Below are 15,080 nucleotides of genomic sequence, written 5' to 3'. Positions count from 1 at the left end.
GATTAGTGGAGGTCTTATAGGTTGCATAGGTGAAAACTTATTGATTAGTGGAGGTCTTATAAGTTGGATAGGTGAGAACGTATTGATTGGTGGAGGTCTGATAGGTTGGATAGGGGAAAACTTATTGATTGGTGGAGGTCTGATAGGTTGGATAGGTGAGAACTTATTGATTGGTGGAGGTCTGATAGGTTGGATAGGTGAGAACTTATTGATTGGTGGAGGTCTGATAGGTCGGATAAGTGAGAACTTATTGATTAGTGGAGGTCTTATAGGTCGGATAGGTGAGAACTTATTGATTGGTGGAGATCTGATAGGTTTGATAGGTGAGAAGTTCTTGATTGGTGGAGGGCACTTTTATCCCTTCTAGAAAGGAACGGCTGATAAAAGTTCCCTGTTCTTCCGATCGGTGTAGCAGTCGGACCCCCACCGATCAATAAGTTATTACCTATCATGTGCTGCTTTATTTTAACCAGATAACCCCTTTAATCATTTTCCAGCAGTGAAAATATTGCTGACACAGCACAAATTACATACCACAATGCTCCTGATAAATTCACGAGTAGGGTTTACACTTGACAGACCATCACCTGCCAGATCTTGTTGTTCTAGAAATCTTAGAGCTGGGTCCCTACTGATCGCCAGAATGAAAGCGTGTCTCATGTTCTTCCAAGCTTCAATGCCCTTCATCTATTAGATCAGAGATCTTTGGATCTTCAAGCCCAATGTTGACAGTTCTGCCACAGACCCCACCAAGGCAATCTTCTGATTGCTCCTTATGGCGCATCAAAGGATAGATAACTCCGATGGTGACTTTAATGTAAAAAACCCTTAAAACTAAAAAGTTTTGATAAGCGATTTCAGAGGCAAGAATGTAAAGTATCCATTGCGTCCCTGAGGACATGCACAATACCATGATAAGCGTCCTAATGATTGTTATTAGCGTACGTACAAAGGATTGCCATCGCAAATCAAGCTCTCATTTCCATTTTGCTGATTTACCCATGCGTTGACCCAACATCTCGACGTATACAATTCTCGTTAAGAATTTAGGAGGTGATTTCTGTATCATTTATGAAGCCGCGTGTTGAGCCCAACAGCTGAAATTACATAAATGGTAAAACCCAAGCACGGAACGGAAAGTAAAGGTTAATTGAAAATAAGAAAACCAATTTCCAAAGCCGAACAAGTAGAAGACAGAATAATTATTACAGGGGACGTTATTAGGAGCAAAAAGAGAAAACATGTTAGCACGCCCCGGAGTCATCTCCGCGTACATAATTTCTGAACTAATCATCTGTAGGACCGCAACGTTTCAGCACTCGTGGATAAAACAATGGCATTACTACCTGGCGAATGATGGTTCATGAGCTGTGTTATTAAGTCTTTCACTTTCATCCACCATTAGACCAAGACGGGTGCTGGGAGCACCTGATGTTCCTATATCCCCTGGGGAAGTTCTCCTCCGCTGATGATTCTCACCTCTCTTCCTTTTCCCTCCTGAGGAGAAGGACAACCGGGCATCCGTCTTGTGAATTACAACATTGCATAGATTAGGTTTTATGTAGTTCTATTAATGAAGGGCATTATATCTACCGCAGAGCTGCCGGAGGGGACAGCGGCGCCCTCCGATCACAGTAACGTGCTGCCAAGCTTCCAGTCAGCAGATCTTCCCTTGTGAAATCCATTACCGTAGGTTTATGTTACCCATCTGAAGCTTGTGTTTTCCAGAATACCTTTTAGATGTGAAGAAATGCTTCTCCGCTGGTAGCAATTTATCATGGTAGTCACCCTTGGAGAGTAATGATAGGCTCAGGTTCGGAGTCTCTGTTATACCATCTGAGACTATACACATGAAATGTATTTTTTACTTTTGGCATACACAGGGTTAATGTGAGTTTTCCTTGCCAGCAGCAAGCTCATTACCCCCTGCTCAGGTGTTTCCGCTTACAACCAGCCCCAACCTGGAAAAAATCCCTCTTATCCCAACAGAGGGCGCCGGTTATTCAGACTTCATTCTGGAGCATGGTCTGGAGGGGGAAGAAGGTGTTTGCTGCTGTTGTCTTCTGTTGTTTGGTGTGGATGTTACCCTGTTGTTTAGTTACCTCATTTACCTTCTGTGCACCCTCTTATAGCCCCCTTGGTGTTTGTGTTTGGTTTGCTTGAGTTTTGTTGTCCCCCCGTCTGTGTTTGTCAGTGGTATTTTGTGACTACTGTCACAGCCTTAGGTGGTGGGTGTGGAGGGTGTTACATCAGGGCCCTGGACAGGAGATAGGGACACGTTGGTGGCTCAGACCTCACTACCATCAAGTGTATCTTTGGGTTGAGGTTCAGCTCAGGGCGCTACCTAGTCTGAGGGCCAGCTTAAGGGCCCCTCTACAGTCATATCCATCTTGGGATATGTTTCTTAGCATAAGCAACATGGGACATATTTCCTGCGGTGGTGGTGGTGGGTTACCAATAGCCTAATTTTACAGGTTGCTGATATCGAATCTTGAGCTGCACTTATTCACAGCGTGTGGATGAGATTACATAAAAACTCATAATATAATGTATAGTTGACAATTCAGTACATGTATGTCCCATGTGAACATGCCTTTGCTTTGAAAAGGTTAGCCATCGACCTCCAGAGCTGCTCACTTCTGCTTTGGTAGTGAGTGGTTATAATGACCTGAGAAGAAGTGAGTGGTGCCAATGACGTTATGACACATACTTGCCAAGACAAGTTGGTGAATGACAGATATTGTGCCTGTGTCCTAATAATTACCCTCAGCCAAACTCCTCTGGAGATGGATTTATTAACCTTGAGAACCAATAATCAGGCATAGACAAATCGAATATGCCCAGTCCTTTTATTCTGATAGCATCCATTGTTGGAGGCAAGTTGCGTCAAATGAGCTGACAGTTTCACTCTGCAGTAACAGCAGGGGCCGACAAATAGTGAACTGCTGTGATCTTCATTTCAAAAGCAAAGGGTTTATATAATCCAATCACTCACCTGGACAGCTGAAAAGTGTAATTTGCAGAAAAAATGGTGACAGGGCTGTACTGGCCATCTGGCAATTGCCAGATGGACTGGCACCTACCCTTGGCTGCCCTGACACTTCGTATCTCCCAATATCTTCAACAGCACAGGGTGGAGAAGGAAGGGGGAGAGCTAAATTCTGGAAAACAGGCTGCAGCAGTGCATGATGGACTTTGTAGTATTAGCACACAGTAAGCCTGGGGAGGGGCAATAATTGATGTAAACATCAGAGCTGCTGCTGCTGAGAGACACCAAGTGATGGTTTCTGCATGATAAAAAGTTTATATTTCTAAAATAAGAGTTTGGATGCATCTAGTGGCACATAATAGCATGATTGATGAATAAAAAAATGAAATTAGTTAGGGTAGTGGATAACTTCTTTAATGTTCAAGTGTAGAAGATGAATGTATGATAGTGTGCAAAAGTTTTAGGCAGAAGTAAAACAAATGTCAGAAAGCTTCTAAAAATAGAAGTGTTAATCATTCATCTTTAGCAATTAGCATAATGCAAAGGGAATGAGCAAAAAAGAAACCTATATCACATCAATGTTTTATCTGGCCAATCCTTAAGCGGACTTTACATGCAACGACATCGCTAATGAGATGTCGTTGGGGTCACGGAATTCGTGACGCACATCCGGCCTCATTAGCGACGTCATTGTGTGTGAAACGCAGGAACAAACATTAACTATCAAAATTACTTACCAAATCGTTCACCGTTGACCAGTCGTTCCTATCCCGATTATTGTTGCTGTTCCAGAACGCAGGTTGTTCGTCGTTCCTGTGGCAGCACACATCGCTATGTGTGACACCGCAGGATTGAGGAACATCACCGTACCTGCGGCCGCCCGCAATGAGGAAGGGAGGAGGTGGGCTGGATGTTCGGCCCGCTCATCTCCGCCCCTCCGCTTCTTTTGGGCGGCCGCTTAGTGACGCCGCACGAACCGCCCCCTTAGAAAGTCGCTAGGCAGGTAAGTAGGTGTGACTGTTCCTAGCGATGTTGTGCACCACGGGCATCGATTTGCCCGTGACGCACAACCGACTGGAGCGGGTGATTTCACCAGCGACATCGCTATCAATGTCGCTGTGTGTAAAGCCCGCTTTACTTTCAAAACAGCATCAAGTCTCCTAGCTACACTTGCACACAGTTTTTGAAGGAACTCAGCGGAGAGGTCGTCTGTAAATAAGGCTTGTGTCTCTTCATGGAATCCCAGACAGCTTCGGTGATGATCAGGGCTCTGTGGTGTCGGATCATCACTTCCAGGACCCCTTGTTCTTCTTTACTCTGAAAATAGTTAACACGGACATTGGCTGTGTAGTTTGGGACGTTGTCCTGCTGCAGAATAAATTAAGAGCCAATTAGATGCCTCCCCGATGGTATTGCATGATGGATAAGAATCTGTCTGTATTTCTCACCATTAATCTTGACCAAGTCCACAACTCCATTTCCTGAAATGCAGCCCCAAACCTACAAGGACCCTCCACCGTGCTCCACTATTTCTGGAAACACTCATTGATCCCTGTTTCAGCCCTTCAAGGAACAATCTGCTTTCTGTTACAAATGTTTCATATTTTGACTCATCAGATCAAAGCTGCCATTTTGTGCACCGTTGTTACTATTTTTTATGCACTTCTGAGTTGCTTATCCTTGTTTCCGTGTGAAAGATCTGTTTTTTTGCCCATATTTCTTCTATGATGACCATTTCTGGCCAGACTTCTCTGAACAGTAGATGGGAGTAGCTTGGTCCTACTGGTTACTGCTAGTTCTGGGCTGATGACACTGCTGGACATCCTTCAGTTTCACATCACAACTTGATGATGTGTCTTTCATCTGCTTCACTAAGATTTTTCGGCCAACAATTGCATCTACGAACCTCAACGTTGTCCATTTCGTTAAGCTTTTTCATAAGAGTTTGAACAGCACATCTTGACACCTCAGTCTGCTTCGACATCTTTGCCCCAGAAAGATCTTTGCTGATGGAGTATCACTACCTTGTGTCTTGCTGCTGTGATTAGAGTTTTCTTGTTCCTCACCCAGTTTTAAGCCTCCTACACAGCTGTTTATTTTAGTTAATGACTGTGCTTCAACCAACATATGAAAATCCTGATAATTATCATCTGGTTGGTTTTATTGGTTACTCATTGTAACGCCTGCCTGGATCCACAGACTCAGATGGGCTGTAAAGGGGAGGCTAGAGGGAAGCCACTCACCAAGCAGGAGCCCCCAGAACCCTGAAACCCTTTAACCCCTCTACAGGGATTTGGAATTACACAGGGCCCTGGAGATCACTACCTGTGGAAGGCTGCAGTCCGATGAGAGTAGTAGTCAGGCAGAGTCAAACCAAGAATTGCAGAACAGGGACAGAATCGGCAGGCAATGACGTAGTCAGCAGACGTAGCTGAGGTCAAATCCGGATCGGGCAGCGAGGTACAAAAACAGTAGGCAGGAGGGTAGTCAGAAAACACGCAGAAGTCAACACACAGGAATCATCAAACAGAATAGGACGTAACAGGAGCCAGGAAAATCAGAACTATCTCTGGCAGTGGTCATGTGACAGGAGGGGGAATAAGAAGGGTGTGGTGTCTTCCCATTGGCTGTAACTGAATGATGGCAACTTCAGCTGGAAGACACATGCCACCCACAGTCAGCCAGCGGTACTGCAGATCCCAAGCTAACCCAGCCCAGTGGATGATCGTAGCCTGCGCCCACCACTGGCATCGACTCCTCTCCCATCACCAGCACCATCCACGGCAGGAACACGGCGTCGCCTGGCGATCGGAGCAGAAGTCGCTGGAGCAAACTCCGGCGGTGACGTAACACTCATGTACCTGACTCTAATCCTACAAAGACCCTGACTTGGTACAAGTGTACTTAGACAAACTGATGCTGTTTTGAATGCAAAAGGTAGTCACACTAAATAATCATTTAATTTTAAATGTATATACATGGGGTGAAATAAGTATTGAACACATCACCAATTTTTAAAGTAAAGATATTTGTAAAGGTGCTATTGACATACATATCTCACCAGATGTCAGTAAGAACCCATCCAGTCCACACAGGCAAATAAATCAAACCTTAGATGTCCATAGATTAAGTTATGTGTAATTATGAGAAATGACACAGGGAAAAAGTATTGAACACATGAGGAAAGAGAGCTGCAAAAGCCATGAAAAGTCATGACACCAGCTGAAATCTGCCAGTAATTAGAAAGCAATTCTTTCACTTAGTGAAAAATAATATCAGCCTATAAAAAGGTGTCTCATTACCAAAGTGCCACACAACAAACATCAAATGTTGGGTAAAACCAGTGAGCTACCTCAAGACCTCTGCAACCGTATTGTTATAAATCATACTGATGGCCTATAAAAAGGTGTGCAGAGGCTATTGTACAGTAGCAGTGCTTGAACCACAGTATAGAACAATTACACAAGAGATAACTAAGACGGGGCCGGACTTCCTGAATACTCAGACGGTATACTGCCACAGGAGCAAGGCCAAATGGCTCGGAAAGATGACATCACAGGAGTATTTCATGTAGTCCAAAGTATAGACAGACCCGTCCACCAGATGTGGGGTGAATCGGAGCTTGGCACTGGGGACAGGATAGGTGAGTAAATGTATATATGTATTGAGTTTTCTATTGTTTTTCATAGCGCTATGGAACAAAGGATAAAGTTCTTAGTCAGAGGCCTCTATGGGATTCTGGTGTGGGAAGCTAATCTAGTAATTTAGTTGCTGGCCACGCTAGGGAGCCATTCCAGAGTGAGTGGACTTTCTTGTTTCACTAGCAATGTAGGCCACAGAGCCTACAATTTACTGCATTGGACCTCAACAATGTTTAGTCAAAGCAGCAGGTGTCGCTTTTGATGTCCCAATTTTTCAGTGTTGTTAAGCAGGCGGGCCAGCAGGTAGATTGGCAGGTGAATCAGACCACAAGGTGGAGGTAGGCTGTAGGAAGAGAGAGCTGCAAGTAAGGTCATGGAAGGAGTCTCAGACGTCTCTGATAAATCTATTCTGCTCTATGATGATAGTCACAGCTGGTCTAGAAATAGAGATCAACCTGATGTCACCTACCTGGACTCTATTGTGGGAGTGCACACATGCAGAATGGGCGCCACATGCAGCCTGACATGCCATTCTGGAGTGGCATGTCAGACAGAAAAGAAAGACACACTCCTCAGGAGAAGGAATGGGTTTTCTGTAGCCTCCTGGAAAAAGTGTAGACCACACTGAAGAGTCTTCAGATATCATGGGCCTTAATATATGCACCAAAACCTTGTGATGCCATTGATTCTGGAAGTGTTTTTTTGTGCCCACCATCTCTGAAAGTTAGACATCAAGGAATGGAGGGGTAAGGAGTGGGAAAGAATGGACATGGTCTCAAAATAAAGGTCTAGGTTACACCCCGTTTTGTTTTTAATGATTTCCATTATGACGACCATCCAAAGTTGACGTAGACCTAATGGTGAACTGTAAGGGTGTAAGTAGCTGTACCACTGTTCTTCACCCACAGGACCACAAAAATTGTGCTGAACATTCACAGATGACAAATTGCTTGACCCTCTCATATACCCATTAGGTTTTCTGGGCCAACCTTATCTACATTTTTAAGGAGGTTTCCGCCAATGAGACCTAATGTACACTAATGACCTAGTGGCACTGAGCGCACTGTCAACATTCTCCACTGTGTGGAGAGTTCTGCGAGACACAAATGAGGGCACAGCCTTTACTTTTCCTTCTTTTCCCACCAGACGGATGAATTTGTTTTGAATGCCGTCTATGGCCGGGAGGCATGATTATAGAAATACGAATCACTATGGTCATAAACGGTGGGATTTGTGTCCCTGTCTTTGTACTGTGTCTGTGGAGATCGGAATAAATAGAGATCTCCATACAGAGGATCTGTGACTGGACAGAAGGTGAACTCGGGATCTGAGAAATCCTCTGATTATCCTATTTATTGATTTTGCTGAAATTCCATGTGTAAAGGAGATAAAATGTCCGTTGTACAATTGTTACTGTTGAAGTAACTCTTACGCCTATTAAAAGTTTCTAGGATTCATTCTGTAATTATTTCCACAGAATTATAAGAAACAATTTTTCTTTTTTTCAATAGAAGTTGCCTATGTACCATTATATCTTCTCCAATTCTGGCCATCCACAGTTCCATATGCTTTATCCCTGTTTTCCGTGGTACCTGAGCTTTATTCATCCTGAACCTCCTGGTTCATGTGCAAAACCTGAAGTCAAGACTGACACTTAAGGCCCCGTTACTCGCAACGACATCGCTAACGAGATGACGTTGGGGTCACGGAATTCGTGACGCACATCCAGCCTCGTTAGCGACGTCGTTGCGTGTGACACTTATGAGCGACCGCTAACGATGCAAAATACTCACCTTATCATTGATTGTTGACACGTCGTTCATTTCCATAAAATCGTTGCTGGTTCAGGACGCAGGTTGTTCGTCGTTCCTGAGGCAGCACACATCGCTACGTGTGACACCCCTGGAACGACGAACAGCAACGTACCTGCGTGTTGCCGGCAACGAGGTGGGCGTGACTTTCATGCGGCTGCTCTCCGCCCCTCCGCTTCTAATGGACGCCTGCCGTGTTACGTCGCTATGACGCCGCACGAACTGCCCCCTTAGAAAGGAGGCTGTTCGCTGCGCACAGCGACGTCGCTAGGAAGGCAAGTAATGTGACGGGTACTAGCGATATTGTGCAGCACGGGCAGCGATTCGCCCGTGATGCACAAACGTCGGGGGCGGGTGCTTTCACGAGCGACATCGCTAGCAATGTCGCTGCGTGTAAAGCCCCCTTTACACAGCATCTTACTGTGAGAGGGGGAGCAGAGGAGGAATGTAACTTCACATTGTTATGGTCGCCAAAGAGCGGCGAGTGTCCAGGAGTGGACCCACTGGGCCATAGACTGGACTACCCTGGAGGAGCTAACCTCGCTCTAACCCCTATACAGGGACTATCAGGCGCAGCCCGTGGGGGCCTAAATGCAGAGACTGCCAGGACCAGTGGACAGGAGAGTCTCTGAAGTCCAGTACGGATGTGCTGGAATGTAATGGCACAGAGGTGGTAACTCAGACGTGACCGCACGGAAGTGGTAACTTAGACGTTGCGGAGGTGGTAACTCAGATATGACAGCACGGAGGAGGTTACTCAGACATGACAGCACAGAGATGGTGGTAGCAGCAGGCTTTAGGAAGAGACACAGATTAATGGGTACAGGTAATTGGTACTAGGCCACGTGACATAGGAAGTACAAGACCGGAGAACCAGCAGCGCACTATGGATAGGCAACATTGCTCAGGCACCTCCCCTAAGGGGAGAGTGCTTTAAATACCTTCAAGGTGATTGCTGACCTCAAGGGTCACTTCCGGGTAATAGGACGCTGGTGCTTTAATAAAGGGGGCTTAGCAGCGTGCGCACCCTTTGGACACTCCCAGAAGGACTGCGTGTGGCCTGGAAGCAGGAGGGGGCTGAGGCGGGCCCAGGGGCAGGAACGAGGCGCATGGGCCCGCCGGGCAGGTGATGAGAACAGTGCCCCCCCAAGGCATGAGAGTTTTTTGGTTTTATTAAATTGGTGAACGAGGGTGTTTTGTTTGTTTTAATTATTCTAAATAAAGGAGTTTTTGAATGTGTGTGTTTATTTACTTTTAATAACAGGTTAAACATGGAAGTTATCTTGGGGAGACGGCTGCCATGATTAACCTAGGACTTGGTGGCAGCTATGGGCTGCTGCCATTAACTCCTTATAACCCCAATTGCCACCGCACCAGGGCAATTCGGGAAGAGTCGGGTAGAGTCCCGGAACGGTCGCATCTAATGGATGCGGCTTTTCCGGGCGGCTGCTGGCTGATATTGTAAGGGTGGTGGGCTCCTCATAACGTGGAGCTCATCATCCTGAGAATGCCAGCCTTCAGCCGTGTGACTTTACCATGGCTGGTATCAAAAATGGGGGGGAATGTACGCCATTTTTTAAAATGATTTATTTACTTATTTTACTGCACAATATAGACACGCCCACCGGCTGCTGTGATTGGTTGCAGTGAGACAGCTGTCACTCAGTGTGGGGGTGTGTCTGACTGCAACCAATCATAGGCGCCTGTGGGCGGGGGAAGCAGAGAATAGTAGCTTGAATAATGAGCGGCCGGCATTTTCAAAATAGTTAAAGCCGCCGTAGCTTTTGCACAGCAGTTCATCGCCGCACTGGTGATCGGGGATCGGTAAGTATGAGACAGGGGGAGATACTGACTGGCCGACAAAGGGATATTGACTGACAACACAGAAAAAAAGGGAGATTGACTGACAACCACATAAAAAATAGATTGACAGACATCACTCACTAAAAAACGCACACGGACGGTACGTGTAGCACACGGACATGCTACGTGTGCCGTCCATACAGGAACGGACCCATTGACTTTAGCCGGTCCGTGCCTGCGTGATGCCGGCAAAAAACTGACATGTCAAGTGTGTTGGAAAACGCACACACGTACAAACGACACAGACACACGTTCCGTGTGGTTTTACATGTGTGTGCCTGCTACCATAGGGTAGCATTGCTGTACGTGTCTCCGTGCCGCCGGTACGTGCAAAAACGTACCAAATATGTACCGGCGGCACGGATGTGTGTCGGAGGCCTTACACAGCACACACTGATATGGGTGATTATTGCTCTCTATGTATCACTTTTCCAGAGGTGGCAGCAGTATGGAGGACATTTTACAGCAGTACAGAGGGGTGTAGCTGTGAATCCAGCTCTGAGGTCGCAGCTCATTCTGCCTGTTTTTGACTGGTCTCACTGTGCTGAGTGATTTTTCTTCATCCTGGAGTATAACAGGTGTAACCTGATAGTGATGGCCATCTGTCTTACTTTGACCAATACAGATCTGAGCTGTTTTTCCAAAGTGAGTAATGAATTCAGGAAGCAGGAAGGAGAGAAAGAAGTGGCTCATAAGTGGAGAAAAAAAAAATCTGAATTTTGTAATAAGATATATTCCAATTTACAAAATTTATTCTTTTCGCCTGTACTATCAATATACACAAAATTTATTGAATGGACAGTCCCATTTACTTGCTTTGCTATACACGTGGTAACAAAAATCTGCATCTTTATTACTCAGAGACATTTCAATTAATACCAGTTTTCTTTTCCAGTATCACCCCTGGCTCCTGATGGTATATGGCATGCTGGCATGCTGGCTTGTACTGGGGACTAAAGGCTTGGCTGCTATTTTACTGAATACCGCCATATTCTACGTGACGGCGCAATTGAGGATCCCGATTATTACATGGATCAGCTCTGTGTTAATGCTCCTGTTAGTGCACAATGAGTCGGTGCAGGATATCCAGGTAAGAAAGTACACAGAATAGTCCTGGGTATTGCTATAAGAGAATTGTGTATATATAGTAATAAGTATATATATATATATATATATATATATATATATATATATATAATGTATATATGTGTGTGTGTGTATATATACAGTTAGGTCCAGAAATATTTGGACAGTGACACAATTTTCGCGAGTTGGGCTCTGCATGCCACCACATTGGATTTGAAATGAAACCTCTACAACAGAATTCAAGTGCAGATTGTAACGTTTAATTTGAAGGTTTGAACAAAAATATCTGATAGAAATTGTAGGAATTGTCACATTTCTTTACAAACACTCCACATTTTAGGAGGTCAAAAGTAATTGGACAAATAAACCAAACCCAAAAAAAAAATTTTTATTTTCAATATTTTGTTGCGAATCCTTTGGAGGCAATCACTGCCTTAAGTCTGGAACCCATGAACATCACCAAACGCTGGGTTTCCTCCTTCTTAATGCTTTTCCAGGCCTTTACAGCCGCAGCCTTCAGGTCTTGCTTGTTTGTGGGTCTTTCCGTCTTAAGTCTGGATTTGAGCAAGTGAAATGCATGCTCAATTGGGTTAAGATCTAGTGATTGACTTGGCCATTGCAGAATGTTCCACTATTTTGCACTCATGAACTCCTGGGTAGCTTTGGCTGTATGCTTGGGGTCATTGTCCATCTGTACTATGAAGCGCCGTCCGATCAACTTTGCGGCATTTGGCTGAATCTGGGCTGAAAGTATATCCCGGTACACTTCAGAATTCATCCGGCTACTCTTGTCTGCTGTTATGTCATCAATAAACACAAGTGACCCAGTGCCATTGAAAGCCATGCATGCCCATGCCATCACGTTGCCTCCACCATGTTTTACAGAGGATGTGGTGTGCCTTGGATCATGTGCCGTTCCCTTTCTTCTCCAAACTCTTTTCTTCCCATCATTCTGGTACAGGTTGATCTTGGTCTCATCTGTCCATAGAATACTTTTCCAGAACTGAGCTGGCTTCATGAGGTGTTTTTCAGCAAATTTAACTCTGGCCTGTCTATTTTTGGAATTGATGAATGGTTTGCATCTAGATGTGAACCCTTTGTATTTACTTTCATAGAGTCTTCTCTTTATTGTTGACTTAGAGACAGATACACCTACTTCACTGAGAGTGTTCTGGACTTCAGTTGATGTTGTGAACGGGTTCTTCTTCACCACAGAAAGTATGCGGCGATCATCCACCACTGTTGTCATCCGTGGACGCCCAGGCCTTTTTGAGTTCCCAAGCTCACCAGTCAATTCCTTTTTTCTCAGAATGTACCCGACTGTTGATTTTGCTACTCCAAGCATGTCTGCTATCTCTCTGATGAATTTTTTCTTTTTTTTCAGCCTCAGGATGTTCTGCTTCACCTCAATTGAGAGTTCCTTAGACCGCATGTTGTCTGGTCACAGCAACAGCTTCCAAATGCAAAACCACACACCTGTAATCAACCCCAGACCTTTTAACTACTTCATTGATTACAGGTTAATGAGGGAGATGCCTTCAGAGTTAATTGCAGCCCTTAGAGTCCCTTGTCCAATTACTTTTGGTCCCTTGAAAAAGAGGAGGCTATGCATTACAGAGCTATGATTCCTAAACCCTTTCTCCGATTTGGATGTGAAAACTCTCATATTGCAGCTGGGAGTGTGCACTTTCAGCCTATATTATATATATAATTGTATTTCTGAACATGTTTTTGTAAACAGCTAAAATAACAAAACTTGTGTCACTGTCCAAATATTTCTGGACCTAACTGTATATATATATATATATATATATATATATATATATATATATATATATATATATATATATATATATATATATGTATATATATAAAAGTATGTCTATATATATATATATACAGTTTAAATCAGCAACAAAATAGGTGTGATCCAGCACCACCGCATATCACCTTGCAGTAACGCACATGTGCTCATGGAGGGCTGTAAATTACCATATCCTGGGTGGGGGTGCTCGTCCAGAGAAACAAAGTCAAAGTGTCGATGAACTGAAGAAAAGAATGAAGGACCGCACTCCATCCACTGTGCAGGAATAGGATTTATTTAAACGTGCAGGGTAAAAAGCCGGGGACGCACTGTGAGCTGGCTCCCAAGCAACGGACGACGGCCGTTTCGCCTAATCAGGCTTCCACGGGTCCATGTGTGGAGCTACACCACCGTCCCTTATAAAGGAGAGCTCACAGGTGCGTCGCTAGCCACATAAAAACAATCATGGAGAATGTAATACAATTTAAATGCATGGAACATACCATGCAACAGTGTAACATGATAAACATCAACAGTACAAAGTATTTTTATCCAAATCAAAAAATACATACACATATACAAATAAAAATGAAAATGAAACTGAGAGTTTTGGGAGTTAAAACCTTAGAATATCGCATTCAAACCCTGGCTGAGAAGGAGGTGCGACTCTTCTGGACTATTCAGTCATTACAATCTTATGTTGATTGTGACCGTGTTCCACGTGGATTACGGATTATCAAGACACTGTCACACTTCCAGGATGACCCCGCATTTACCCAGCAATGGGAGAATATACAGTTGGAATGCTCGAGAAAGTTATTACATCTTGTCTTGGAAAAAAATAAGGAGGACTATACTGTTCTAAATACAGAACTGGATTCATTAAAACAGGATACACGGTTGAGAATGTCAAATGATGATTGGACTGCATTTTGTTTAAAACTTGATAAAAGGTTGGTGTTTGTTCAGACTGATATTAAAAATAAAAAAAGAGAAAAAATTCTCAGAGATAAAAGGGATTATGAAAGTAAGCAGATTTTCTGTTGGGCTAAGGATAGTACTAAAAATTACAGGCAGAGGCCATATGTTAAGAGGAAGGGCTCTTTTGGTACCAATACGGGGTACTGGACCACTGATTCGGAGTCCAGTGGCTCCGAGGATGTGGTCTCAGGCCCATCTGGTGGTAATGTCGGTGTGGTTAGAGCCACTGCCCCTTTAGAAAACGCACCCGCCGGGGGAGCAGGAAGAGGCATAAGAGGCCGGGTGCGCAAGAGGAAGTCTGTGTCCTGGAGAAATTAAGTAGCCCCTCTGTTTCGCATTCTGGTGTGGATACAATTATCAACCTTTCTTCTCATGTTTTATCTCCTGACATGGTGTCTGCACTCTCTAAGGGGTTAAAGTTTTGTGTCCCAGAACCGTTTAAATTTGCTGAATTCAAGGTTGATCTGTTCAAAGCTATTCGAAAGATTCATTTGTATAAACATTTTCAATCTGCACCTGGTAGTTCGGGTTTTATTCCTGAGGGACATGACCTATGCACCGTGAGTAACGACCGTTTTGATATCACAGGTGCTTTTGACCCTGATGTGGTTCGGGATGCTGAGCTTTTGCTGAGCTTGAACGAACCCCACCAAGGGTCTAGCCCTGTTGGAATCACTACCGATTTACAAACGGGTAGGTTCACTAAGGATGTTAAATCTGATTTTTATCCTCCCACGGTGCCAGGGAATTTGGTTGATTTGTATCCGGACACTGTCTTAACCCCTTAACGACTGCCGATACGCCTTTTAACGGCGACAAATTAAGGTACTTCTTCCGATCTGCCGCTTTTTAACGGCGGTCGGAAAAAAGGGTCTAGCGCCCCCCAGAGTCAGAAAATCTCCGGG

The 15,080-nt window shown here is 44.4% G+C and overlaps 1 protein-coding gene across 7 annotated transcripts in view; it reads left to right on the top strand.

The window, feature by feature from the left end:
• The window catches only part of HHAT (hedgehog acyltransferase), a 407,838-nt gene that overhangs the window by 95,682 nt on the left and 297,076 nt on the right, over window positions 1–15,080 (top strand). For all 7 annotated transcript variants that reach the window (XM_075339171.1, XM_075339170.1, XM_075339169.1 and 4 more), the window contains one exon: window positions 11,200–11,394. In XM_075339171.1, coding sequence (XP_075195286.1) covers window positions 11,200–11,394 — 195 coding nt within the window. The remainder of the gene's footprint in view (window positions 1–11,199; window positions 11,395–15,080) is intronic.

The sequence above is a fragment of the Anomaloglossus baeobatrachus genome, chromosome 3 (genome assembly GCF_048569485.1).
Source record: "Anomaloglossus baeobatrachus isolate aAnoBae1 chromosome 3, aAnoBae1.hap1, whole genome shotgun sequence".
NCBI lineage: Eukaryota > Metazoa > Chordata > Amphibia > Anura > Aromobatidae > Anomaloglossus > Anomaloglossus baeobatrachus.
This window is presented reverse-complemented; position numbering and strand designations above follow the sequence as displayed.